This window comes from Orbicella franksi, chromosome 10 (assembly GCF_964199315.1).
Source record: "Orbicella franksi chromosome 10, jaOrbFran1.1, whole genome shotgun sequence".
Lineage (NCBI taxonomy): Eukaryota > Metazoa > Cnidaria > Anthozoa > Scleractinia > Merulinidae > Orbicella > Orbicella franksi.
Window position 1 is genome coordinate 18,195,772 of NC_138154.1, and position 26,212 is coordinate 18,221,983.

Sequence of the window (26,212 nt, forward strand, 5' to 3'; positions counted from 1 at the left end):
GGGAAGTAAGTTTAAGTGATAACAGCTTGGAACACTCCAAATATAGATAGTTAGATTTTTTCGATATTATTTTAATGCTCACCTTCTAAAGTTAGAAAAATGACAAAATGCCTCCTTTGTCAACATTATGCAGCCGTGGCGGAGAAGAGAAAAATGCCTTTACAAAAAAATACGAGGTTTGTAGAACTTGTCAAAGTCAAAAAAAGGATCGCCTATCAATGGCCCCGGAGAAGGGCGTGAAGTTTCCCTATCATAAAATATCAAAATCTCGCTATAGCTAACATATTTTGCCAGTCCCCTGGCCCTTCGTTGCAACGAGGTTTTACTGTATACGCTTTTGTAAAAACAAGTCAAACAAAGGTTCTAAATAGAGGTTTTGCATGGCAAGAACAAAGAAGATGTTTTCTATTAGAAAGAACATTTTTTTCCCATAGGAAAAAAATCTATTGTTTCTACCATGCAACATGGCTGCCGTGTAAAACCTCTATAGAGTAGGATGATGAAAGCATTGAAAGGGTTAACACATTTTTTTCAATCTTGTCATTCGACAATTTACATGTAAATCAGACAAAATACTTTCGAGCGGCTTTCAATTAAGTGTTGGGAAAAAAATCCCTCTGGCCAATCACAAATAACACAGACAATCCAGAGAACCAATGAAAACTTGAACCAAATACACGAGGCCGACACAAAGGGCGGGAAAACGTGTACGAGGCGAGTGAGGCGATTGGTTTGGTTTTACTTCTGATTGGGTGAGAAAGTGGCGCGAGATTTTTAAACCGATCACAAAGCGTAGTAAAGTGAAAACAACACAAAAGCGAAGTACCTCCGACACTCAAGTGAAAAGCGCTCTATCGACTAAAATTTGGTTTCTCTTGATAACCAGGATAATAATCAAGGTGGATTTGATTCAGTTCCGGATATCTTTAAAAATCTTTTTACGCACTAATTATTAGACTAGTTATTATGAGTCTGGTTCTCCTCTGTTGCGACTTCTTTCGCGGTCGTCATGGTTTTCAGTTTCTGGGGTGTTTTGATGCGCATGGTCAACATATCGATATCTAACTGCTAAGAAAAGAAACACAGCCGCGTTGATCAGCATAAGACCAGCTAAGAGGAACATGTAATCTTCAAGCGTGCCATCGTTGAGGTCGTCAGGATACCACTTGCTATCTGAAGCTTTCTTGACAATGGAAGCTAACAGGCCTGCCACGTAATATCCTAAGCCAATCATAGCCAGGCACAGACCCATCACTACGCCACGCAGGTCGGAGGGGGACTGGGAATAGGCAAACTCAAGACCTGAAATGAAAACGGTTTCAGTCCACGTATGTTACTTTGACTTGCAAGTAAAGCCTCGTCTGTTACTCTTTACTCTTGTCTGCGGGCAATGGTCCTCGACTTATCAATTGAGAGTTTTAAAACATTTCCATGCCATCTCAATTTGGCTCGCTGCAAATTAAGGGTCATCCTAAATCCTATATAGTGCAAACGCCGCGTCAAAAAAAAATACGTCATTTGCATGGAACGAAGTTTTTATTGAGCAATTCAACTTTAGAACTTTGCCGTGCTACTTTCATGGTTCACGACTGACCGACCCAGGTACTGTCAAGATGCAAGACATGCAAAAATGCAATAGCCTGGAGAAAAGAATCATTAACTGTACAAAACTTTGCATCAGGGCAAAAGATCAGGAACTCACGATTTCGTAAGCTGGGAACGATGAGAGGGTGAACTTAAATTTGAAAAACATGCAGACAAAGAAAAAGAAAAGAATCGGTTCTTGGTTAGTAACAAGACACAAGACAGGACACAATAGAACACCGCCTCACAAACCTACTGTTTTTTTGTTTTCCTTGTTCTTTTGTTCTTTTGTTCTCTATCGTTTTACGTCAACTGTCTTTTACACTAAGTAATTATGAGAGCCAAAGAAACGCTGCAATTTTAAAAGCTAGAAGTTAAACTATGTCCGAGAGCCGTTACTCACCTGTCACAGACACCAACGCTTCACTTGTTCCTTGCAAAATGTACTGAGGCACTTGATAAAACACACTCATGGTGGATGCGTTTACTGTTTTATTGAAGACATCTTGTTCGAATCTGCCGTGGCCATGTTTTCGTTCAACTTCAATGATTCCTGCGACAACCACCGAGCCAACAGCGAAGAGCATTCCGACACCGATTCTGCGCAATGGGGTGAAGTTGAAGCCAATACGAAGAAGGCCTGGGTACACAACTCGGTCAATGAGAGGAATGAGAATCAACAAGGACACTATCTCGAATAAGGAGAGTGACGCTGCAGGAAATGACAGTTTCTCTGTGATTTTTAAATTCATGTAAGAACCTTGCAAGACGTAGGTGGTGAGACCCTGCATGAAAAAATAATATGAAAAACGATAGGTGTCCACCATTGAACGATACCAGGGAATTTTTAAAAGGAGACTGGAACGTGCAGACTTTGACTCCCGACTCTGTTTTACAATACACGCAATAGAATGGGCACACACTACAGAGTCAGTACAGCCGTTTTAATTCAAGGTTTAAAACTGAACAAACTAGTACAACTTAATGAACAACATTGCACGAAAGTGCTGCTCATTAACTCTTATCAGAGTGGTCTCCCATTACAGTGTCGTCCACACGACGCTGTACTGTTAGAAATACTTTATATAGAAAATAAACGGTACAGCATTAAAGTACTGCTTAATAGCTTTTATTTATATGACCACATACTTGGAGCTATCCTAGCAACATAACTGGTAGAACGACGTGGACAAAACCTGCGAGGTGTGTGTGTGGGATTCAAAGGGATAAAATTAGTAGGAACTAAAACAGTGAAAGGAAGTGAGAGGCTTGGGGAAGGCAAACAAAACGAAAAAAAATGTCAAAGACTGATCGGTCTCTGTTAGCAGCTCCAGCTAGCAGCTACCCACTTACATTATCTGCCTGCCTGCCTGTCTGTCTGCCTGTCTGCCTGCCAGTCTGTCTGCTACATGCTTGCCTGTCTGTCTGTCTGTCTGTCAGCCTTTTTGTCTGTCTGTCTGTCTGCCTTTCTGTCTGTCTGTCTGTTCGCCTGCCTATCTGTCTGCCTGCCTGTCTGTCCGTCTGCCTGTCTGTCCGTCTGCCTGTCTGTCCTCCCGACTGTCTGTCTGTCTGCTTGCCTGTCTGCCTGCCTACTTGCCTTAATTCTGACAGTCAGCCAGTTAGTCAATCAGTCAGTTAGTAGACCAATCGTGTATCATTACTAGTGATTTTTTTTTACACGCTAGCTCCTTGGAGCTGAAGAGCACGTCTATTAAATGTACATATGCTAATCTAAACAGGAATCTTTTTTAACAGGAAATTAAGATAAATATGTTTCATTACATACCGTCTGTGATAGGTTAAACAAAGTTAAATAAAGAGCCAAGAACAACCGGGATCCCACTAACTCACCTGACCAAATATTGTCCAATAGAATATAAAGGTTAGGAATATTGGAAGCAACCGAACCACTGACTTAACACCCTCTACCATTTCTTGAGAGTACTTTCCTCCAAGAGAATCTTTAGCTCCATCCAGCCAGTGGGTCGAGGATGGATTCTTCTTACAGCAGAGTTTGGCCCTCAGCCCTCCACCAATGATACGGAGCGTATCTGCCAGGTAACTTCCTTGTGGTGGGTGTAAAATGTAGTGCTTTCTTCCGATCAGGAGTAGAATAGTTGCACAAGCTATAGAGACTGAGGTTATTAGGAAACCATAGAAAAACGAGACCTCTTGTTGGACGTACGCCACAACAGTATAGGCAAACAGCGACCCAACCTGAATAAACCAGTAAAACCAGTCAAAGAATTTTCGCACCATCTCTTCTCCTTCATCCTGTAGTTGGTCTGCTCCCATTGGAGACACGTTTGCCTTGATTCCACCTGTTGCTAAGGCAATAAGGATGAGTGAAACAGCAAGGAATCCTTCTTTACTTGAAATACTCAGAGCGTAGGCAGGTGGGTAGTTATAGGTAGTGGCTGTAAGGAGTGCGGTGCCAGCGACGTAAAGCAACGAGGATCCATATATGGTGTTGTATCGTCCAATCAATGTGTCAGCCAGCCAACCACCGATTATAGGAGTGAAGAAACATGTTCCTAAAGGAAAAAGAAAATTATTTTATTTTACTGAGGTGAAATTAGCGACGGAAAAAGAAAAGCCACTCTTAAAGAAATAACGTCCAAAATTCGTGTATTTTTAAGAGGGGCAGCTTGATCACGCTATTTGTGTCAACTCCTGCAGTTTGCATCAGCTATTTAAGAGATAATTTTGGATCTACGCTGTCGGGATCTACGACCTGACATAATTGCCTAAACGATGGCAAAATTTTGAAAAAAAATGTATTCCGGGCATTTTCGAGAAAATTGCGGTGAAGTTTCAGGGTGTCAAAATACAACAAAAACAAAGATGTTTTTAAATGTCATTGCAAATTATTTCCAACTCAATGGTACTTTGGTCTTAAATCGATCTTGTAACATCTAATTACCTCGAGTAAAAATCACAGAGAGATCGTTCCATTTGATTTTCAGAAACATTGGCTTGAATATCATAAATGGCTGCCAATTTTAAGTTGTTTTGCAAGCATTTAAAGTAGCTCACTAAAAGTCGTTTGAGAGTAAATATTCGTTTGAATTATCTACTCAAAAACGAGGTTATTCAGGCTAATTGTAATACTTACAAAATAGTTTATAATTGGCAGCCATTTATGAAAAGGGTCATGGGATGTTATTTTACTTTTTATTAAAAAAAAAAATTGACCCTATAATTATTAGCTCTTTTTCAGCCAAGCAAAAAACAGGCAATATTTCCACATCATACTCTTTATTTTATATCTCACCAAGTATTTACAGCAGTAAGGATTATATTATGGTCACCATGGCAACCGATGCAAATACGTATCATTTAGCGTCGCTTTCGCAAGAACTCAATCACTTATGAGCTTAAATCAAAAGTTATTGAGCACTAGGCTTTCAGTAACGACTAAAAACATATTATTCATGAAATTTGCGACATCCAAACCCAAACACGACGACGGGAACAGCATTTAGTGCCATTTCGTGTTCATATTGCGAACATGTGACCGAACAAAGAAGACATCGTTTACCTTAGCTGTCGCTTCTGTTTCCGAGCTAGCTGTCCAAATTGCTTTCCAAATCACTTTAAAAACCTGTCGGATTGTTCTCTTTCTTAAATAACATCTTCAGGAGCTCTTCAGATCGTTCTAAGTGATTTCTAAGTTCGCCCGACAGTCTCCATCGCTTCGCACGGCCTATTACGCATACTTAAGGTTTGAACAAAGAATCGTCATGTACCTCACATTGAAGTGTCTACGCTAAAAATCGGCAGGTGATTGGCTAAATCTTTCAACTTCCTGCCCTCCAAAAATGGAAAAAACGGAAGTAACGCAAATTTCCTACGAATTTTCACGGCCCGCAGTGCAATCACACCCCGTGGCGGTGCGGCGGCAGTTAATGAGATTAATCAATATTCAACGTAATTCTTGAGTTTCCAATTAATTGAAACATTTTAAGACCGCTAATTTTTAGCCTCAACTCAAGAAGCTTTTGGGCCGATTTTCAGTCATGTTGTTACCTTCTTTACTCTTTTGTCTCGAATCACCATGCATGCTATCTACATTTCTGTATGTCATGAATTCAAAAAACGCGGCCGGATTCAGTGCTCTGGTCGCTCTAAGTTGAAAAGTATCGTTAACCAAAAATCCGATATCAGAGCCACCTTAAGACAAAGCAAGCAAAAATCACTCGGATGAATCCACTCTAGTCACGGATTCATTGCCCTCTTTGGTGCAATATGATCCGAGTGATCCTGAATCGGATCATCGAAGAGGAACGCACCCTTATTTATCCATGATATTACTTTGTCTCCAAGAGTTTAAAATGTAGTACAATTATCTTTATCTAGGCTTTAATTCAATGGAAAACACAGGCTCTGCTCTTAAGCAAACATCGAAGTCATATAAAGTTCTCAACAGACATCTTACCTTGAAATGCCAAAGTGATCGTACTGGGTAACGGCGAGGCAAGTTTGAGAACATCTTTACAATAAAACACCAAATTCACTGTCACGCCATAGAATGTGAGGCGCTCACAAAGCTCCACAAATAAAATACAAAGAACTACAAGATATCTTTTTCTTCTTGATGCTGGTTCCATTATATCGTGTTCATCGGGGATTAGAGAGAGTTCATCATCGTGTTTGCGAGATGCCATTTTGCCTGCAGGAAACAAAAAGTATAATAAGTAGTGTAGGTCGTGTTGCGTTGTTTACATTGGGATCCAGATTTTTCGACTCTTCAAACCAAGTCTTTTCCCTCCGCTCAGTCCAACACTAATTTTACCGCTGCGATTTCTCGAACTACCTAATTTTTCAAACCAATTCTTGTTCTTCTCGGAGTTTCGAAAAGCCGAGATTCCACTGTGCATGTGGAGTCGATTTTGTTTCGCATTCAGTCTGGTTGCTACAGTCCAATGAACTGATTGATTCAGCAGTTTCGGATACAATCAGCTGAGCGGAACTGAGTCCTCGAATTTCTCGTAGTTCGCTGAAGTGCGTTCAGACCTCTTCTGTTTTCCGCGTCATTTGAATCCATGCCAAGAACGAAGAAAAAGAAAAGAAAAGAACTATCCAATTCAAGGCTAACCGATGCGCCTTTAATAGCTTTAAAATGAAACAAGGTAAGATCATTGACTCATTATTTACGAATCACGAAGAATATAAACAGTTAACTGAAGGGGAACGAAAGGTGAGCGGAAGCTAGTGTCGTACCACGAAACTAAATATTTTTCAAAAGATAAGAATGACGCATCACTCACACGTAATATTGAGCAGAAAGATTCCAACTTGTGCTACAAACGAAATTCAGTAATACGAATTCAATGGAGGAAGACGATACAAATATTGGCTTAGGAGCCGGAAATATGGATGCGGAAGTTTTAAGAAAGAGAACTGTCGTTACATTACGACAGATTCTTACCTTCGAGCTTTCAGGGCAGGCGTTTCGAATGAAACAGTCTTGCCGCACGTCACAAAGCGATGCGATTCTGCCTGAAGTCTTTTCGAGTGCTTTACTCTAGATCACGTGAGGAATGGTTTGAGAGACATTGCTTACGCACATGTTTGCCAAGGGCATTGCAGGTCAAACTTAGCGTGTTCCCTATTTTTACACGGGATAATGACGCAGTACTTATTGTTACCGGGTACGGTTTAAATTAAGGGCATTGTGTATGTATCAATATGCCAGAGAGCACTTAACAGACATAAGAAGGGAGAGACTTTGTGATAGGCAACAAGTCATCTTTTAATGGCGGGAAGATCACACTTTTCGCCCATCCGGGAATCTCTGAATACGGGTTTGACAAATAAGGGCATGTCACGCAACATGTCACAGTTTAGGCATATAATTTTACTGGTTTTTTTATTTGATACATGCGGGATAATGAAGCAATACTTAAAGGATTCGAGATACGGCATATTTTGGGATCGACTTATGCATAGAAAAAAGTGTATCAAAGGTAAACCGAGAAAAAAGACGTGACTGAAGGAAAATGAAAAATAATTTAAAAAAAAAAAAAAAAAACCAGCGCGCCATGCTCGGAGGACCTTACCTTATCGATTGGTATTTGGTGCTTGCTCAGCCAATCCGATGGCAAGTTTGCTGCATCTTAAAACTGTAAGGCTGAGTCACGAATAGTGGCTCTTCGCTCGTGCCGCGGTAGACATGGTAGAAATCTAAAATACCGGGGATACTTAATGTAACGCATATGTTTGCCCTCGAATTGTCACAATTAGAAACTGACGACAAACAATTCAGAGGAGGATAAAATTTTGAATAAAAAGTGAACAGTTCAGTTTCGCCGGAGGATATTCTGTCGCACTCGCGTTTCATTAGATACTTTTAGATTCACGTTTCCCGCAAACGGCAAACCGCTAGGGGTCATGTGACCAGAGTCAGACGTCATGCACGTTAGAAGTTTTCGAGTCCCATTTTGAACGTCAGGAGGTGGGTTTTCGCGTAGGTGATCTACCTCATCTCAAGCTTTATTGCCGTGATTTTTTTTTATGTCAAGTACAAATGCTGAAATCGAATAAAGTAAGCCTTTTTCTACAAATTGGTTATAATATATAGGGAAATAAGCAATTACCTAGCCTTTTGTTGTTGTTTGTAGAAAGGCACTGATCCTAAGTGGAAATCCAATATGGCGGCGGCTTAAGTCTTAGAAAGCTACACATGCTAGAAAGCACACAATTTTTTCCACATCGGCGTTATATTGACAATTTCCATTGCATTGACAGGATGATTCCTATAGCTGGTTTTCACATGACGTCACCAAAATTCGAACTACAAAACTATTGGTCTTCCTGAGATTTTACTTAAATGAAGTATAAGAGCAGCTGAAAACTAACATTCATAAAAGTTTTCGCTCCGAATGGGTTCTTGGTTTTGTGATACACTACGCTTGAATTTCTAAGCTTTTACATGACGCGGCATTTACATGACGGCCTAGAGAGCTGTCATGATGGTTAAAAAAGTCTTATTTTGGGGAACTTGGCTATCTGAACAGTTCATGTCTTAGAAAAAGTATTATTTAATGTTTTAGAGTTCCTCGAGGGATAAATTCACGCTTTTGTAGCAAAACTCAGTGACAGATGTTTCTGTTGGTTTCCGGCCGCCATGTTGGTGCCCATACGGATGGGCACCAGCATGGGGTCTCCATACAAATCTCTATAACTTTGGGTAAAAAATATCTCCACATATCTCGCATAAGAAAAATTGCTGTGACCAGAATTTTGGCGAGAGTCTTTGCATATTTACCTTCTTTCATTTCCCAGATTCTCGACTTTATCTATTGACCTGTTTTGATTTTTATTTCGATCTATTTTGAATTGCGTGACACTGAAAACCAGCAATTCGCTTCAGTTTACTCCAATCTCAATCGACTAACGTGCGAACAGCAGTGAGACGTTTGCGGTGAACATGGATCCAAAGGTCTCTATGGGCTCATGTCACACGGTCAATGGTGCGTCTTATGTATTCCAGCCTAGTCATCCAGTCGCTAAACGTCCATCAGACTGAAATATCCACATAAGGCCGGATGATTTGTATTGTTATGGGAGTTGCAAAGCCCACGAAGTCATACCGAGGTTAACCTGCGTGCATAAGTGACATAAGTCTACTGTGTGAAAGCCATCCTCGTTCCTAGGGTCTCTTATTTTCCCGCCCTTTGGGAAGATGAGAGACCCTGGGAAGTAAGTTGTGTGAAAGCCCAGCACCGGAGTAAGTTAGTGAATAATTAACTTGAAAACAGAGCTATTTCATCCTCGCTTGTGGGCGTCACGCGTGGTTTCCTTGGTTATCAATCATCTCTTATTCACCGCTGACCCACTGGTTTGCACTCATGATTGCAAGTTGAAGGTTTTTACTGTTAACAAACCGATTTACTCTTGAGAGTAGGAAGATGAGATGGCTCATAATACATCAAATAGTTTCGCGCGATTGGTCTAAATGCGTAAGGGACCGTTCATTTTTTATGAAGGAGAGGGGGCTGGTGGGATTTGGGAAGCACCATTTAAAAATCGCATGACCACCCCTCAGATTACCAATTTTTTCACATGGCCCCCCTTATAGCGGTCATTTTTTGGGATAACCCCCCCCCCAAAAAAAAAATTCAACAAAAAATATTTAGATTTCAAATTTTTTAATATTTCTCTATTATCCCCCTACTTCACGTTATTGTGCTCACTATGAAGACAATATTTACAATCCCTATACTACAGAGAGCTGTTGTTTAAAAAACAAATCAAACGAAAGAGAAGTCAATTTCGGATCTCCTAGTTATGGCTCGCCCTGAGCGTGTGGCATTTGGCCTCTCATTGGTATCTTCCTCATCTGAATTGATGAATGCAAGAAAGACATCACTTGAGTCATCTTCTCCCCCAGAGTCAATGGCATCACTGTCATACTCATCATTGTCACTTTCATCCGTTTCACTGCTGTCAGCACTTGCCCTGTTGTCATTTTGTGTCAATGTCCTGGCATTTCTCAGTGTTGGTTGGCCAGCTCTGAGAGGACTCTTCTGCCGCAAGCATGAATGTCTTACAATTGCCTTTACTTTCTCACTCTTGCTGCTTTTCAAATGCTGCTTCAGCCCGTGGTGGTTCAAGTACTTGTTTTGTTCTGGAACACGTTGCTTTTTAAGCTTGGTTAGATCTTCGCACAACTCAGTCCAAGGATAACCCTCATATGATTTATCTTTTGCGTCCCTACTTAACTTTGCCTTTTCTTCTGCTCTCCTTTTCCTTTTAAATTCCAGCACTTCAAGATGCTGAAGATAATCCACCACAAACTTTGATTTGACAATAAACTTATCTGCAAATAGAGCAACGCTCTCTGGGTCAGATAAAACCAGCCTGCCACCTCCATGCTCTTTCTTCGCTTGGACCCTTGGCTGCCAGTCATCTGGATCACGCCCTTCTTTTGGGGTCTTCTGGTAGGAGAGGTAGTGGTATTCCGGTAGGCAGGAATGGTCAGGAACTGGTTTAGGATATCTTTCTATGGGTGATCCAGTCCATTCACAACAAAAAGAACAAATTTCTCCTACCTTTTCTTGACAGGACAACTTTAGAAACTCCCTGTAGTTCTCCCCCTCCTCATAGTGCTCATTAATAAACTTCTCAATCTTACGGAAGTAACAGTGGCCTGGAACAGAGTCTTTCCTTGCTCCTGCATTGTGATACTGAACCAAGTACGAAGTGTTGTGAAAAAACTGGAAATCTGTTGATGTGTTGTGTGAAACACATTGTTACATTTAATTTACAGATGTCTTTATTTGGAAGGTTTTTACCTCAACTCTAGTGATAGGCATGTATAAATGTTGCCCTGTGCAGGTAAAACAAAAAGCTATGAGTGTTCTCAAATCTTGCAAATAGTGGATTACTTTTTATAAATTTTAGCATACTTGTTGTGGTTTAAATTTATCTATGGTTTAAAATTTCTTAATTTTCAAGGTAAAACGGGGTTGACTAGCCTACACGACTTTTACGGTTCGTGATATTTGTACATTTACCGTTCTCTGTTCGGTCACTCGACCTTTCTTGTCGCTTCACTCGTGTTCATGAAGGGCACTTCATGTTGTGTAATAAGGAGGAATTTTAGTGGAGTTGAGCCGTTAGATCGTGCTATGGCAAATTTTTATAGGTCATAGGTCTGCATGGTTTCCGCTGTTATCTGCATGTCGACTCGTTGAGTTTGACACCTCTGTAATTTGCCATGTGTTTATGCATTGTTTAGGCTCATTTCTATTGCAAGATATGCTTTTAAATCTCCATGAATTTGCTTTTGAGGGACAAAATATGAAATTTACCGTGAACATGTTGCTTACTTGCATTCTATATTGTGACGCCGGGCCCGGCTGTGATTAGAACTGTTTGCAAGCACAGTAGGTAGATCCTTATCACGGATATCATATTTGTTCTCCTACGATTTCCTTCGGAGACGCCGTAGCTTTACTTTGAGAAAGCTATACGTTTGTCTTGAGACATTCCTATGTTTCTTGCAGCTATCTGATCGAGCTTGTGTTTCTCTTGCTCGATGTATAGGTTTATTCCTCCTTTTTATTTCCTCCTCTTTTGCAAACCCCGTCTTTAAAATGGGGTTGATGCTATACGTTGAGTGCGTATTTTTGCTTTAAGCTCCTTGACGTTAGTTGAATGCTGCTATGTCTTGCACGATGTAGAACGGGGCACGTCCATAATAATCATGAAAGAGGCTCATTCCAAAATGCGCAATAATGGCGAAAGCGACGAGTCATTTAAGAAAAGGTTTACAGCTGAACGATCCAGGCAGTTTGACATCTTACAAGCAAAAGAAGCAATCTTTGTAAGTGCGGTGGCTGTTCAGAAAGCGCGAGTGAGTTTTCCATGCCAGGGTACCAGTTGAAGCCCAGTGATGGAAGAAAACCGAACTTTTCCATCAAAGAACACAGAGCAATGGTGGAAAAGTTGAATGCCACGATTCCACACTCTTTCAGTCCAATGGGCTTGCTTTAAAGCAGGACGAAGAATTTGTCCACAGTTTTAATGTAAAACAGATCAAATTTATAGAAGCTAAGTTGACGAAGGTCACGCAGGACATGGAAGCACTAGAAAATAAGAAGAGCAATTATAACAGCATATTCAAGGGCATACTCAAACAGCACATCAACAAAAGGAGAAGGAAAAAAGAAAACCGCAGAAAGTCAAATGAAAGAAACAGGAAGCAGACTGAAAACAACGTCCAACGAGTTTATGGAATCTGTGTTGGAAACCCGCTAGGAAATGATCTTCCACAATGCCTTGTGTACCCTCCTAGAACGGCCGTCCAGGAAGAGTGTATTGAAGTTGAGGATGTTGCCACGTCGTTATTTAGAAGAGATGGGCCATACATCGCACAGCTCTTGGAAGGGAATTATTTCACCAATGCTGCAAGAAGCAGAATCACCACCAACCTTGAGCAGGAAGTCAGAGGTTATGTTTACACCTTCATGTACCCTGAAGAGTACACTCTGACGGAAAGCATTGCTGCTTCTTGCAGCATTGGTGAAAGAGACTCCCATAGCAGCACAAGCGGCGACGAAGAACTCGACGACAGCGAAGATGAAGATGAGTGCCAGTGAAACTTGCATTCGAAAATAACAGTGTTAAATACTTCTTTTCAGTAGCTACAAATGCTTTTTGTCGCCAAAAGTTTTTTTAAAGCAAATGGGAAGTTTGTAATAAATTTGTATCCTGCCCTCTATGTTTATTCTATAGCAATTTTTTTGATATTCAAACATCATGCCATTTTAAAGTTTTACTAAAATATTCCATGTGACCCCCCTTTTCCCCTTATTTTTTTGGGATGGCCCCCCCTCGAAAGCCATTTTTTTTCGCATGCCCCCCCCCCAAATCCCACCAGCCCCCCCTACCTTATAAAAAATGAACGGTCCCTAATATGTCTCAGCTAAAACTGGGGAATATCCGAGTAATATTCCCCAGTTTTCAAAAACTGCTCGTGTTCAGAAAACTATTTGAAGGATAATAAACGCAATAGCCTCCTCAGATATTTGTCCTTGGATATATTATCCCCACAGTTTTCCTCGAGCTAGGCTCGAGGAAAACTGTTCGCTTTTCGGAACAGATTATGTCCCCGGACAAATATTGAAGTATATATTTGGGCCAAAGGGAGGCTATTATTTGCAAAGAATAAGTAAAATAAAAATAATGCACTCAAAAAACAAATCCATCTGTGAGAAGAGAATAATGTCATGGACTCAGGGAGAGAAGTTAGATTTTCCTTCAATATATGGTCACATATATTTGTAATTTACAGCGGTATAAGTAGTGTTTGAGTGTTATCCGGCGTAACAGTAAAGGTCAAACAAAATCAATGCGATTTTTCCCAGGAGGATTTTTGGCGCTTGCCTTTACTTTTATAAATTTCATAAATTTTCCGAATGTGTGGCTGAATGGTAAGCAACCAGTCACGGCCTTCCGACCTGTTATCATTGATCACGTATTTTGTGGATTACATTATAACTGATAATGGCACTCGGCTTTTTATCGAGCAGTCTTACGCATTAAAAAAAAAAAAGAAAGTAAAAGAAAGAAAGAAAGAGAAAGAGAAAGAAAAAAGGAAAATAAAAATAAAAATAAATAAACAACAGCCTCCATTTGGCGCGAAAGTATGCTCGGATATTTGCCCGTGGGGTTTATCTGTTCCGAGAAAACTGTGAGCTTTGAGGATATCCTTCGAATGTTTTTCGCAGCACGCGCAGTTTTGAAAACTGGGGAATATCAATTGGATGTTTCCCAGTTTTAGTAGGGACATATTCAGTCACGTACGTGGTACGTTTAGATCAATCGCGTGCGAGCGAAAATATTTGGTAGATTATAATTCTTAGTATTCTTATTATTACATGGCAAGGTAGTCTTGAGGTAAATACGAGCGCTCTGATTGGTTCTTTCTTGGTCGAAATTTTGCAATACGGACCGTTTACGGACGGTGAGAAGCTGTGTATTTCTTCTTTCCGGAAGTCGGCAAATTCAATAAACAAGCATGTTCCGAGCGCTATTTAATTAATTACATACTAACCTAGCTTTCTCGAGCCGTACTGAGGAATATTGGCCCTCGGTGCGCTCGGCCCATACTGTCCTGATCTGGGGCCAATATTATCCAGTACGGCCCTCGCGCTCGGTTAGTAGGAGGTTTGTTTCTCGAGAACATGGTTGACCACCAGAGACGGTGTAAAATTCATCTTTAACACATATTCCAGCAAAAGGATCGTTGCTTTTTTATTTCGAACGAGGTTATTGAAACCTACCTATTTATCAAAAGTGGTGACTACAGTATTGTGCAACACAATGCGCGAAGTTCTCGCTCTCTGCGATTGTAAATATTGAAAGAGATATATTTCAAATATTAAGTGGCACACTAAGTGCCTCAACATGACAGTATCGGAAGAGTAACCGGAATAATAAATCCCTGCGCGACGAGTTCAAACTTAGCACAATTTTAAAACAGGTCTGTGATCTCAATACAGAGAGATCAGAAGCAACCGGTTGTACTACGTAGTTAAAATGTCGACTAAGACTATAGAACAGGTTGTGTTTATCAATATTTCGTGCTACCTGCCTTTTTTAATTGACCTGTAGTCTTAAGTACAAGTCATGGTGTTGTGTTGATAATGATTATATGGGCGACCTCTGTCCCCGTTATCGCTTTACCTAAACAAAGAGTGTGGTTTACCTACCTGAAAGGGTGAACAGGTTTCTGTTTTGTCATCAGTCCGGGATCGTTATCAGATGTGATAACCATGTGACGTCACAACATGGCGGCCATTTCAAAAATCGGGAATTTTCGTATTCACTTCGCTTTGCTCGTTGTTTGGTCGATTATACTCGGGTAATTTACCCATAATTCTATTCGATAATAACCAGAAAAGAAGGAGCCTCACGTATTTTGAAGATGGCGGTTGAAGACCAGCGTAAACGATGTAAAATACTACTCGTAAAGTGAAACAGCGCTTGCAATTTTGCATCCAAACCAGGTATGTTCTTCATTTTGTCATTAGATTTAAGTTACTTGCAGATTTTTGCGAAAATCACAAAAATCATGTCGTTAATCTTCACGCCATATTCTTGGGATTTAGCGTATTTTTAGTGTTGTGCACGATCTGTGAAAAAAGTGCACGGGTGTATTTTGATTTGCGATGTGTTGTTTGTAACGACGGCCATATTTACAGCTGTAATTGATGCGTTCCTAGGTATTGAGATGGCGGATGCTGGTACCCATAGAATCAAAATAGCAAATTTATGTCGATTTTGTGGATATAGCTTGGTCATTACATAGGGTAGGTTTATTGTTGTCGAGTTTTGCAGCATAAAATTTTCGTTTCTTTTAGGCCTGACAGACACGCACCATTCAACTTTAAGAATTACTGGTGGAAAAATTAAGGGGTAGGTAAAAGTAACTTACATAAATCATTTAAGCCCCTTCAGAAAAAAATTATAGCTCTTAGTGAGTCGCTCGATTCATGGTACGGCAGTCCACGTGGTCGGGAAAGCACTTGCGAATCTAACATTAGTTGCTTATTTTCTTTTGAAGGGTTACCATGAGTTCAAAATCAAGGGGCCAGAAGGAACTCCTTTTCATGTCCTTCCTGAAAATTGGAAACAAAAACTCGTTCGCACTTCGTTGTGTTTTGCCAGAAATTAGAGAAATACCCGAGACACTTCTAGACGTGCCACAGTCTGGTATCAAAGAGCGCTAAGAAAAATTACACTTTGAGAGAAGTTGCTGGAAGACAGATAGGCCGGGTGCAATACTTCTTAAACAGGGAACTAAAACACCTTTCGGACTGCGGGAAAATCGGCAATCACATTAAAGGGTAAGTTGCCTATATTTTAGAGTCCAAGAATCAATTTCAACAACTCGCGGTCCTGAAATATTTTCCGGAAATGCCGGCCTAACTAGGTCAGTTTTTTGGCACACCAGTCGTTATATAATGAAGCTTATTGTTGGATTTAGCGAGTGAACTATGGTACGAAAACATATTACTTGAATTATAGGTTCTTTTATGTGAACCGGTCATTAAAAGCGTTTTTCCATATCACCGAATGCACAACAATAGACTACTGATCTACAACTAAAACAATTTTTTTCCGGAAATGCCAAGACTTCCAAGTTTACTGTCACATCTCACGACATAAAGTGTTGCATGTACCCATTCCACTGAACGGAGGTGTATCACGAATTAAAGTAAATATACCTGCTATATTTTTGTTGTTGTGCCAGAACCATATCAGGCGAGCCCACAACGACAAAGAGAACTCCGGTGCGTCAAAGATGGAAACGAAATGTACAGCACGGCGGAGGGGATTGGATTAGCAATCGCAGAAATGGAATTAGGCGAGGGATGGGATATGGCCATCGAGGTAAGCTATTCTATCTTCAGTATATCTGGACAGAGAGTCGACAGAGGGAGGGTCGCGAACTGTTTCGATACTGTTATTTCCATTTCATAGTGATGAATCATAGCAGGAGATGTTTCGGTCCTAACCACGCTTCGCTCATGCAAATTGAACGAAATTCTGTTACAGCTCTCCGCTTGGAATATAGAAGCAACTTGTTTAGTGTCGATTTGTAAACTAAAGATGTATTTACTGTTAGTGTTTCGTTTATATTTTGTACAGACTGTTGAACAAACAGCTTCGCCAACTACCAAGAAAATGAAGGCTGAGTGAAAATAGAAGCTATCATATTAGTATCAATAAACAACGCTTTTGTGAACAGAATAACTGTTGTCTACCTTCGTGTGTTTTTACTCGGAACAAATATTATACGGTGTCTATCTGAAAGTGAAACTTTTCGCAGTAGCTTTTGGACAAAGACAGTTTTCTTCCATACATCTTTGTTTCTATTCCATAATCCAGTAACCTGTTGTGAAGCAAACATACAATTAATTAAATGAAATTGCATTGTGATGTTGTGAAAAAAGTAACTCCTTTCAACGCAGCGCCCCGTCGACCGCCATATTGAATTATACACTGTTGCTACCAAATAATGTCACGTGAACGAAAACTGACGATCGAAGAGAATAAAGAGACTTATCGAATGCGGGGTGTTTCTTTGATTTAACTAGTAAAGAAGTTCTTAGGGCAGGCTTTCGAATGGATGTACGAGGAAGATTAATAAAAAGAATTGGTACATGTATTGGGAAAACATCAACTGCTGAATTTGGCAAATTAGCAGTATCGGAGTTACATTGTTCCACTGGCATTCGTTAGGACCTTGTTACAATTAGAAACAGTCCTAAGATGAACTGACTAAATGATTTATGGAGATTAGTTATTCTCGATTCAGTCGTCAGGGAATTTGGAAAACAGACACACCCTCAAGCTGCAATCCGAACGTCGCCGGAAGAGCTTATACTATTGCCAGCTTGGCTTTTGACTCCGGTGCCGTGCCTTTTTGTTGCGGGGAGGCTTGTGTACTCTTTCGACCCCTGAGAGCTATGCTTGCTAGAGCCATGTAATATTGGGAAAGTCTATCATTCCTAGTTTTTCTACGGGATAAGGGTTGAATAAAGCACCCTGGTCCTCCAGATTGGGAATTGCGAGTGTGGCTAACGGCCTCAACACGTTAAAAAGTTCTAACACGACACGAATGGTTTCGGGAGTGAATTGGGTATCTCAGATCTCGGGAATTATGACGGATGACTGGCATCCTCCTTAAAACGTAAAATTAAACTTAAGCTTAACTTGCATTTACTGGAAATTCCACGAGTGGCTATACGTTGGACTCCAGCTGGTAAGAAAGCAAATAAAGGAGCTAAGCAAAGGAGACATGGAGACGACCGGTGGAACGAAAGATCGTTTGGCTGGGTTGGAGTCGGCGTCAAGTGTCTTAGTTGGCAAAGGACAGGTGTCAGACGACCTTAAAGAGGCTCAGTCGACACGGTATTTTGAGTTATTTTGGCCACGTACAGAATTGCCTAAATAATAGTTTACTAAGATAGAAAAACACTAAACAGATAATAATAAACCATAAACTGAAGGAACAACGATGGTTAAGGATGAAGAAGATTGACTCGGATTACAAACGACGAACTTGAAAAATTCAGGTTAAACGTTTCAAGATGCGCAAACCAGGAGAAAGCCCTTTTAAAATCCTTTAAGTGCGGAAACGTTCGACGTGGATTGGCTGATTATCTTGCTGGTTTTCTTATTTGGCAACGCCTGCAGTAAGTTGATTCAGCGATTCAGCGGATATCGACCTGAAGGGTGTTGGTTTGACGCATCATACCGCGTCATAGCGAATGCTGCAGCGCAATCTTGCAACTGCGCCACTTTTTGCGAACCTGTAAACGCAGGGAAACAATTTAAATACATTCGTTTACTAAGACTATCCTCTTTCAAATTTTACTGTGCCTATCGGTTTAAATGATGTAGGGTTGAGCACCAGTTGTGTCAAGAAATGTTCTACAAAACGCTTTGATCCCATCCAGAGTTGTCTAAATCAATTAATCGGTTCTTCTCAGATAGTGAGTCGGTAAGGATTGAAATGGATGAACAGCCATCTTGTTTGTTGCCAAAATCAGTTGTATAATTATATATCCTTGAGAAACATATCGTTACAGGTTTTATAAGATGAAGTATAACATTAAAATACCGACCTTAATCGTCGCGAATAAAAGCTGCTTCAAAGTGTTACAAATTAGCGCGTGATCCCCAATTTTTGATCAAGCTCCACTCACTTAAATCGTCTGCACCATTATAAATCCTTACGAATTAGTAACAATAAAGTATCAGTGCATAAATTCTGGTATTTCCCTATTGAGATGTTATTGAAACCCAAGTAGACGTAAAATGTTCTTCTATTTCCAGCGTCCCCACTAGAAGTATTTTTTTTTCTGGTTGATATTCACATGTAATTTGTTAGTCAAGTTTTTCGTTATTGAACTCATCCTTAATTTTCTTGAGAATTGTGAAATACATTAATGATCTCTCATGTAACAAGTTACCTTGTTTACAAACAATACGCCTATTAAATAAGTCACCATGTCAGACCGATTTCAGTGTTTGTCTTTGCCGCTTTGAAAAGTGAATCTGGGGAGTTTCTTTGACCTTGGAAATTGAAACGAGTTCTCAGTAACCCTTTCCTGTTCTTCCTTGTACGCAAGATGCGATAATTGTATGTTAGGTTGATTCGATGCGAAAGTTTTAAAGCAGGACATTTCTCGCGGCTAAATGTAAGGTGTCATTTCAGCAATTGTGGTTTTGAAACCAACTTTGAATTCTGAAATTAAAGAAAACCCGAATATGTATTAACATGAAAATGATTTTTTTTCGGCGTGCGTGAGCACCCATTTTTCCAGTCTCATTAATTTAAAGGCGTAATCTGAGATGCTGATTTTCGCAGCAGTAGGGATGGTTTTGAAGCTCATAAAATCTGCTAGAACAAACGGGGGTCCAGAAAAATAATATCTAGAAAGCCATTTAGGTCAGTTACGACACCTGCACCCTAATCTGGCTCATTTTGTCAAAAAAAACATCGATGCTTCTCAAAGCCGGCCTATGAATAATCTTGTGGCTTTCGCCTACCCGGCTTTGAATTCGTGAAATCTGTAGATTATTCATTGTTTAGGAAAACTTATCACGTTTCAATGAATATATTCGCACAGCACTGCACTTTACAGCATTTTCGCATTCGTCGAAACAACAAGGCAAAATTAGGTACAATTTATTTCGAACACAAGTATTAGACAATCTACACCAAACTTCAAATGAGTATGATTCCGAGCTTGTGGGGCGTTAACGCTTAGCTGCAAGTAAACGTTCATTATTTTGAATTTGAAGAAATAAAATAATGTTATTCAAAGTAACTTATGAGAACTTCATCTTGAAAGTAAAGACAAAAATGTACCCGGAAAATTGCTGTCGTTGTCAAAAGCTCTACGGGATACAGCAAGAAATGGCAAAACGACGGCTCCTGCACGTTTTAAATTGTTAAAATGATTTTTGTTTCGCCGAAGAATAGCAAATCAGTTTGGATTGATGTTATCAATTTAGGCAAAGGCGGAAGATGAACAATGAATATGGAAAACGTGTTATAAAAATGAGTGAAGTCTACGTAAATCTTAACCAAGTACTAATGAACCCAGAGAATAGAATCCGTGCCCAAGGTTTATTTACCAAAGTGGTTTTAAGTCTAGTGCAGCATTGTCTGCCATCCCAAAACAACGCACGAAGTTGCTTAATAATTAATTACTCGCCGAAGAAGTCCAGCATAAAATGCTCATTTATGAAAAGACTGGAGAGATGGGTTCATTAGCAAACCAAAACATTGCGGTCACCAGCTGAGCCTTGTAGTAATAAAGCCATCGCAGCTGCCACCTCGCCAAAATGAAAAACTCAAAATTAACTTTCTTTTTTTGACACTCGCTCATCAAGGGACCAAGTGGCCATAATTTCAAGTGAATTTTCCTAATTATTTCAGAACGTTGTGCTTCATCACTCGGAAAGATTGGACTAAAAAGGCAATTGGTTCGAAGTTGGTTTATAGTATTTTTTTTTTTACTATCGTACAATAACCGGTTTTTCATGTTTCGTCACACGGCTAACCCCAAAGTGACCTCGCAAACTTTTGTTTGACAGGTGGTTTGTATCCGGAGGGGGGGGGGGAGGGGGGGGGGGAGATTGGAAAACAAGCATTAAAATATTATTTCCATAACCATAAATCTCATCCTAACTAAAGCGGCAATCGCTTTTAGAAATTTCCAAGAAAAAGGGAAACAGAACGACAGAGGATTTGACTGTCTGAATCAGGGAGAAATGGTTTGCTGCTTATAGATACGACAATTTATCTTCGTTCTGACTGTGCTTAACAACCTGTTGTTAACCAATCAAGTATGTCTCAAGTAAATAATAACAATAACCCGAAACATGTTCACGGCACGCGCCGATTGGACACAAAAGAATTAAACACTGATTGTATTAACACATTACTGCCATTTGAAGATTTAAAACCCCGTGCAGGCACGGGCGGTTCATTTGAAAGGTTCTCGATTACAAGGGAAACTACGAATAACCGGATTACAAATAGAGGCACACTCTCAATTCTTAACCTGAAAAAAAATTCTTGGAAGAAAATATAAAATAATTTTGAAGCAAGCGAAGATGCCCAAGTCATTCCTTTTGCGGCGCCATTTACGACAGGAATGGAACAGCAGAGAAGAAGCTTATCCAACAACAGGTCAGTAAACTACGTATGATATTCTCCTTTCCATGAGTTTTCCGTCATAAGATTGTAGATAAACCCGGTAGAGAGTAATTTTTCGATTAACGTGTGGAAATAAAGCTTTGATGGTTCTTTTCTTACTCGTGGACTGTGCATATTCCAGGACCTTTGCAGTTTTCCCCTTGGGATGGTTTTTCTCCAGAATCAGGCTTTCTGAAGTTAAGTTTCCAGCGTCAGAATCCGACTTTTGAAGAAACATCAGAAACCAATGAGAAGCAGTTGGAAAAGAGTGGACGCAAAGTGGAATACTTTGACAGACAACACGATTACACCAGTGATTTGGCGCCAAATCAAAGTTATAAAGATAACGAGCTGAAGGCAGGTAAACTTAAAGACATATCGAGGGTAGCAGAAGCGGAGTACGTCGGTTCATTAGCGAAGGATAAAAAGCAATCGGGGAAAATTTCGAAAAGGTCTCAATACCGAGGTTTTGAAGAACCAAACAACCTCCGTGAAGGTTCAAAGAAGCTGCCTGCAGCGTGCCAAACTGGTGGAATCAAGCAGCCGTACAAGTGCGATCAATGCGGCAAAATCTTCAAGACGAAGTACACCTTGACTATTCATCTGAAGATGCCATCCCACACGGGTGCCAAGCCGTTTGTGTGCGCCATATGTGGCAAGGGATTTCGATTGTCAAGCACACTCTGCCGTCACAAAATAATCCACACGTCAGAAAAGCCTCACAAGTGTCACATCTGCGACAAGGCCTTTAATAGGTCTTCCACGCTCAAGACGCACATTCGCACCCACAGCGAAATGAAGGAGTTCATCTGCGACATTTGTGGCAAGGGCTTCCATCAAAAAGGCAATTTGCGCAATCACGTACTCATCCACACCGGAGAGAAGCCGTATCGATGCAATCTCTGCGAGAAGGCCTTCAACAAGCTGTCCAATTTGAAGTTTCATATGCACATTCACACGGACAACGCTCCTTACCGCTGCCGTTACTGCAAGACGTGCTTCACTCGAAGATGTGATCTCAAACTTCACATTGCCGATTGCAACCACCAGAGTTGAAGAAGGAAAAAAAACAGTCCAAGCGATTAGGTGACAGTTAATCGCCATTAACACGTAAAGCAAATGGATGGTATGCTGATCAAATATTTATGGCGACAACGCCAGAGATTTGATGAACTTTTCTTGCCAAAACTTTAGTGTTAGAGAAATAGGAAATCGTCTAAACGTTCGTAAAAGCGAGCCTGTATTCTATAGCTAGCCAGGTTTCTTATTCTGATAGGAGACAGACTGCAAAATTTGATTTGAATGTAATAGTAATAAGTTTGATTTTAGTTACCGCAACGGACAAGCTAAATGCCACATTACTGGAAATTCCATTTGCTTGAATTTTGACTTTTTTTGAGACTAACTTTTTGCCAGGGAAGGAAGTATCGACTTTCGTATACTCAAGAATATAAGTGCAAAGTGTGGCATTGAAAAATATTAAGCACTGTATTCCAAAAGTAGAAATTTTTGTAAAGTAAAACACGACGCACAGAATTTATCATACTACCCTACAATGAGGGCTGTGGCACTTCGATAAAAGAAAACGCATTTAGTCGGCAACAGTTGTAAATCGAATGACCTTGAGGGCATGTTTAACTTTTCTGGCAAAGGTATCAACCTCTTTATTATACTCTTTTCTTCGTTTTGCCTTCCAGATATTTGTTTCCTAGTTCACGAACAGGTAAAAAGAACATGTAAAATATCTAAGAAATGCCTTCTTGAGGCCGCAAAGAAACTTATAACTTATTAACAAGTGTCAGACCGTCTCATTAACATAACTAGACGACCGCAATGATAAATCCTTGCGGCAGTTAAAGAAAAAAAATGGCTGAGGAAAAAGACAGAAAGACTCCTTATCTGGAAAAATACATCAAATCAGCAAATCGAGTTGCGCTGGGAACATAAATTCTTTATTTTCTCGGATGTTTATTGCTCGGAAATGAGAACCACAATAAGATGGGGATTGAAACTTTGTTTTCCTAAACGATCTTCACTTTGTGCCAAAACAAAACTGAAACATTTTTGAAAAGTTGGCTACGGAAAATCACAATAACTCACTTGACCCTACCATCAAGAAGCTTGGATCATGACAAGATATTGAGAGAATTGGTAGAAATTTGTCGATGCGTTCATTGCTTTAATTTTACCCACTGGCTCTTTCCCGAATATTTTTTTCTCGCGTTATACCTTAGCAGATCATTTGCGTCTTATCCATTACTTAACAAAACCACCTGAGTCCAATATAACATGGATGTCGATCGGCCCTACGCAAAAAAAGAATTGATATCAGTTCCACCGAGTAAAATAAAAGGCATCATAGCAGACAATTGAACATGATCTCAGAATCGTTTTCAGTTTGCTTCTGTGCCAGTGTACTGTTTTCTGTTTTCGTATGCAAACTGTGCTCAAAACAACGCAGGTTGTTTGTACAGTATTGTTAAATCAATCACAAAGGATTTTAATTATCAACAATAACAGTTCACCAAGGGACCAGAGATTTTGCACTAAGTGGTGAACTCATTTGTAGTAATTAACACTGGTGGCTTTTGAAAAGAAATCATAATTGATGGAAACAGGTGGAATCAGAAATGGGCCGCTTGCTGATTCTTTCAACCTTGCGAGACAAAGCAAGAAGGCAACAAGCGGGCCGCAAGTAAATCAAACGCTTTGAAAATATTGAAAATAAAACTTTTCACGCTGGAAGAACTAACCATCTTTTTCAGAAAGCCAACAAGCTCTGAGATTGTTACAATTTTGCGATGCTTTTCAGCCATCAGCAATTTAACTTTTGTTCGGAATATCAAAAACACTGTTTAGTGAGCCAATTTTTACCTCCGTGGAGTCGCTCTCTTGTGGAGCACTATTCTTTTTCATGTAACCGCTAACGGGATCAGAGACATTCTCAGCAGATGAGGGCATGCTATTATTTTGTTGTAAGTGAACGTTTAATGCGTATTTCTGCACTAACAAACGTTCAAAAATATTGAGCACCGAATTGTTCTACTGGAAAAGATTTAGGACACGGATAGAAAAACAAATGGTATCTTATTTTAAATTATGCCTTTTCTGGGATGATCTCGATCACAGCTGAGACATGAATGGAGTCTTAATCTTTTGCTTTCGCTCCCCGGAGGGCGGCACGATACTATATGGAATGCACTTGCAAGTAATGTGGTAAAAAAAGTTTCCGACAGAGAACACTTGAATATGAAAATTACTGTGAAATTTAGCCAGACGTGGGCGGCAGGGTCACTTAAATCTCCACACGGTGCTTGCCAAAGAAAAAAAGCGAAAAAAATCTATAATTTTGGCCTATTCCATTCATTCAAGAATTCTCAAATGTATCATCAATACGTGACTAGTCTCTCACTTTGAAAAACGCCGTGAGAATACTATTTTGGTGTTTCCTGCACAAGTGATCCACAGGTTTGAATAGAAGACACTTTCATTGGGCTGCTCACAGTATGATATGAGGCAAAACAAACCGAGCATTTTCTTCGTCAGTTGCGTGTCATTTGAGAGGGTGTTTGTTCAAACTGTAACTCGAATTCTCGAAGACAGAGCTCATTTAAAGCTCTTGGATTAAAAAGATTTGAAAAGGTCTAAAGAGAAAAAAAAGATGCTTTATCTACTAGCTTATTTCATATGCAGTCTATAAGTGGAGTTTGAAGCATGCTTTCAAAAGGATAATTGACTTCTTCTGTCTAGAATACCTGTCTTCAGAATTGATTAAGGTGGGCTTAAATTTGGGGGAAAAAATATAAAAATTCATCTTTTGAAATATCATAATAGAAGATTAATCCCTGATTCAGGAAATTGAAAGCACTGACTAAAGACGGTTTATCTTGAAAGGTTTGCAAATTGCACATTGTGCTTTTCATATGAGAAATGTGAAACTTTCAATTTGTTCAATTTGACTGAAATCAAATTTCATAATGGTTGTTAGACTCTGTTAGCTGAGGAAGGTGTCTTCATGGCTTCATATTACACTCCAAAAATAAATCTCAATTAATGGTGAGAAAAATTAAACCTATTCTGTCAAATGAGACTTTTTCAGATGAACGTTAAGGTAGAAATAAATGGTATTCTCGGCAAAAGGTGCATAAAAAAAATTCTCCTTTGCAGTCAGACTAAACAAGTTTGAATCAAACCATTAAAAACATTTCAATGTACTAACTTTTTGGCATCCAAAGATACCCAAATGAATAAAAATTGTTTGAACAATTTGATTTGTTGATCGAAGCTGATGGTCTTAATCAAAACTGGTGCTAGATCAATCTCTGTGGAAATCACTTATTTGAACAGCTAATGTCTGCTCAAGAAATTCCAATAAAATAATAAAAAAATATTAATTGTACCTATACGCTTTTTACAGTCTTTAACCGTCTACACAAGCGCCATTCACAATTATTTCTGTGGAACGAATAATGATAACTGATTTATTGTCTTGTGTTAGTTATAGGTCGCGTCGCCGGCATTTCCATATAAGCTTTGAGTAATAACAAATCTGAGGTAAAACACTTTGCAAAGACTGGGTCGCATAATTTTTTCGTCAAGTTACAAAATGTCTGTATATTTTTTGAATATACTTAAATCTCGACACCAACTTTCTGGATTTAGTGTGGAAAAGATTGGAGTACGAAAATAACGTGCTACAGTATTTTTCTCTAAGATACATTAATTACCAGAATAGCGGGCATGACAACCAATTAAACTTGATCGGGAGACAACAAGGTTTATCAAAATTGAACAATGCTGAGACATTTTCTAAACTCAAGTACTTCTTCAGTTTTAACTTTTTTTTTTAGTGGCATGCAAGTCATACAGTCGCAAGTGATTGTCTACAGCAACAAA

General features: G+C 39.7%; 2 protein-coding genes across 3 annotated transcripts; one reads left to right on the forward strand and one right to left on the reverse strand.

Annotated features, from left to right (window-relative positions):
- Nucleotides 1-4: 4 nt before the first annotated feature.
- On the reverse strand, nucleotides 5-7,308 carry LOC145499322 (solute carrier family 15 member 4-like). Of its 2 annotated transcripts, none has more exons than XM_081478825.1 (5): nucleotides 7,016-7,308; nucleotides 6,023-6,256; nucleotides 3,436-4,118; nucleotides 1,988-2,369; nucleotides 5-1,302 (listed from the first exon to the last, which is right to left on the reverse strand). In XM_081478825.1, the coding sequence occupies exons 2-5, from the start codon at nucleotides 6,249-6,251 to the stop codon at nucleotides 965-967; spliced, it is 1,632 nt and encodes a 543-aa protein (XP_081334951.1). In that variant the 5' UTR covers nucleotides 6,252-6,256; nucleotides 7,016-7,308; the 3' UTR covers nucleotides 5-964. The 2 variants fall into 2 exon arrangements, with proteins under 2 accessions (XP_081334951.1, XP_081334950.1); XM_081478824.1 differs by lacking the exon at nucleotides 7,016-7,308 and adding an exon at nucleotides 6,401-6,773.
- Nucleotides 7,309-20,746: 13,438 nt separating this feature from the next.
- LOC145500579 (uncharacterized) lies at nucleotides 20,747-25,107 on the forward strand. The gene is made up of 2 exons (XM_081480098.1): nucleotides 20,747-21,310; nucleotides 21,459-25,107. Exons 1-2 carry the CDS (start codon nucleotides 21,235-21,237, stop codon nucleotides 22,370-22,372), a joined length of 990 nt encoding a protein of 329 aa, XP_081336224.1. The 5' UTR covers nucleotides 20,747-21,234; the 3' UTR covers nucleotides 22,373-25,107.
- Nucleotides 25,108-26,212: the final 1,105 nt, after the last annotated feature.

Coding starts and splice junctions, on each gene's coding strand:
- LOC145499322 (XM_081478824.1), bottom strand. CDS start 6,464: ATGCACAGTGGAATCTCGGCTTTTCGAAACTCCGAGAAGAACAAGAAT. Junction 2,370..3,435: donor ATTGGACAATATTTGGTCAG/GTGAGTTAGTGG, acceptor TTTTTCATGCAG/GGTCTCACCACCTACGTCTT. Junction 1,303..1,987: donor AGCGTTGGTGTCTGTGACAG/GTGAGTAACGGC, acceptor TTTTCATTTCAG/GTCTTGAGTTTGCCTATTCC.
- LOC145500579 (XM_081480098.1), top strand. CDS start 21,235: ATGCCCAAGTCATTCCTTTTGCGGCGCCATTTACGACAGGAATGGAAC. Junction 21,311..21,458: donor AGAAGCTTATCCAACAACAG/GTCAGTAAACTA, acceptor TGCATATTCCAG/GACCTTTGCAGTTTTCCCCT.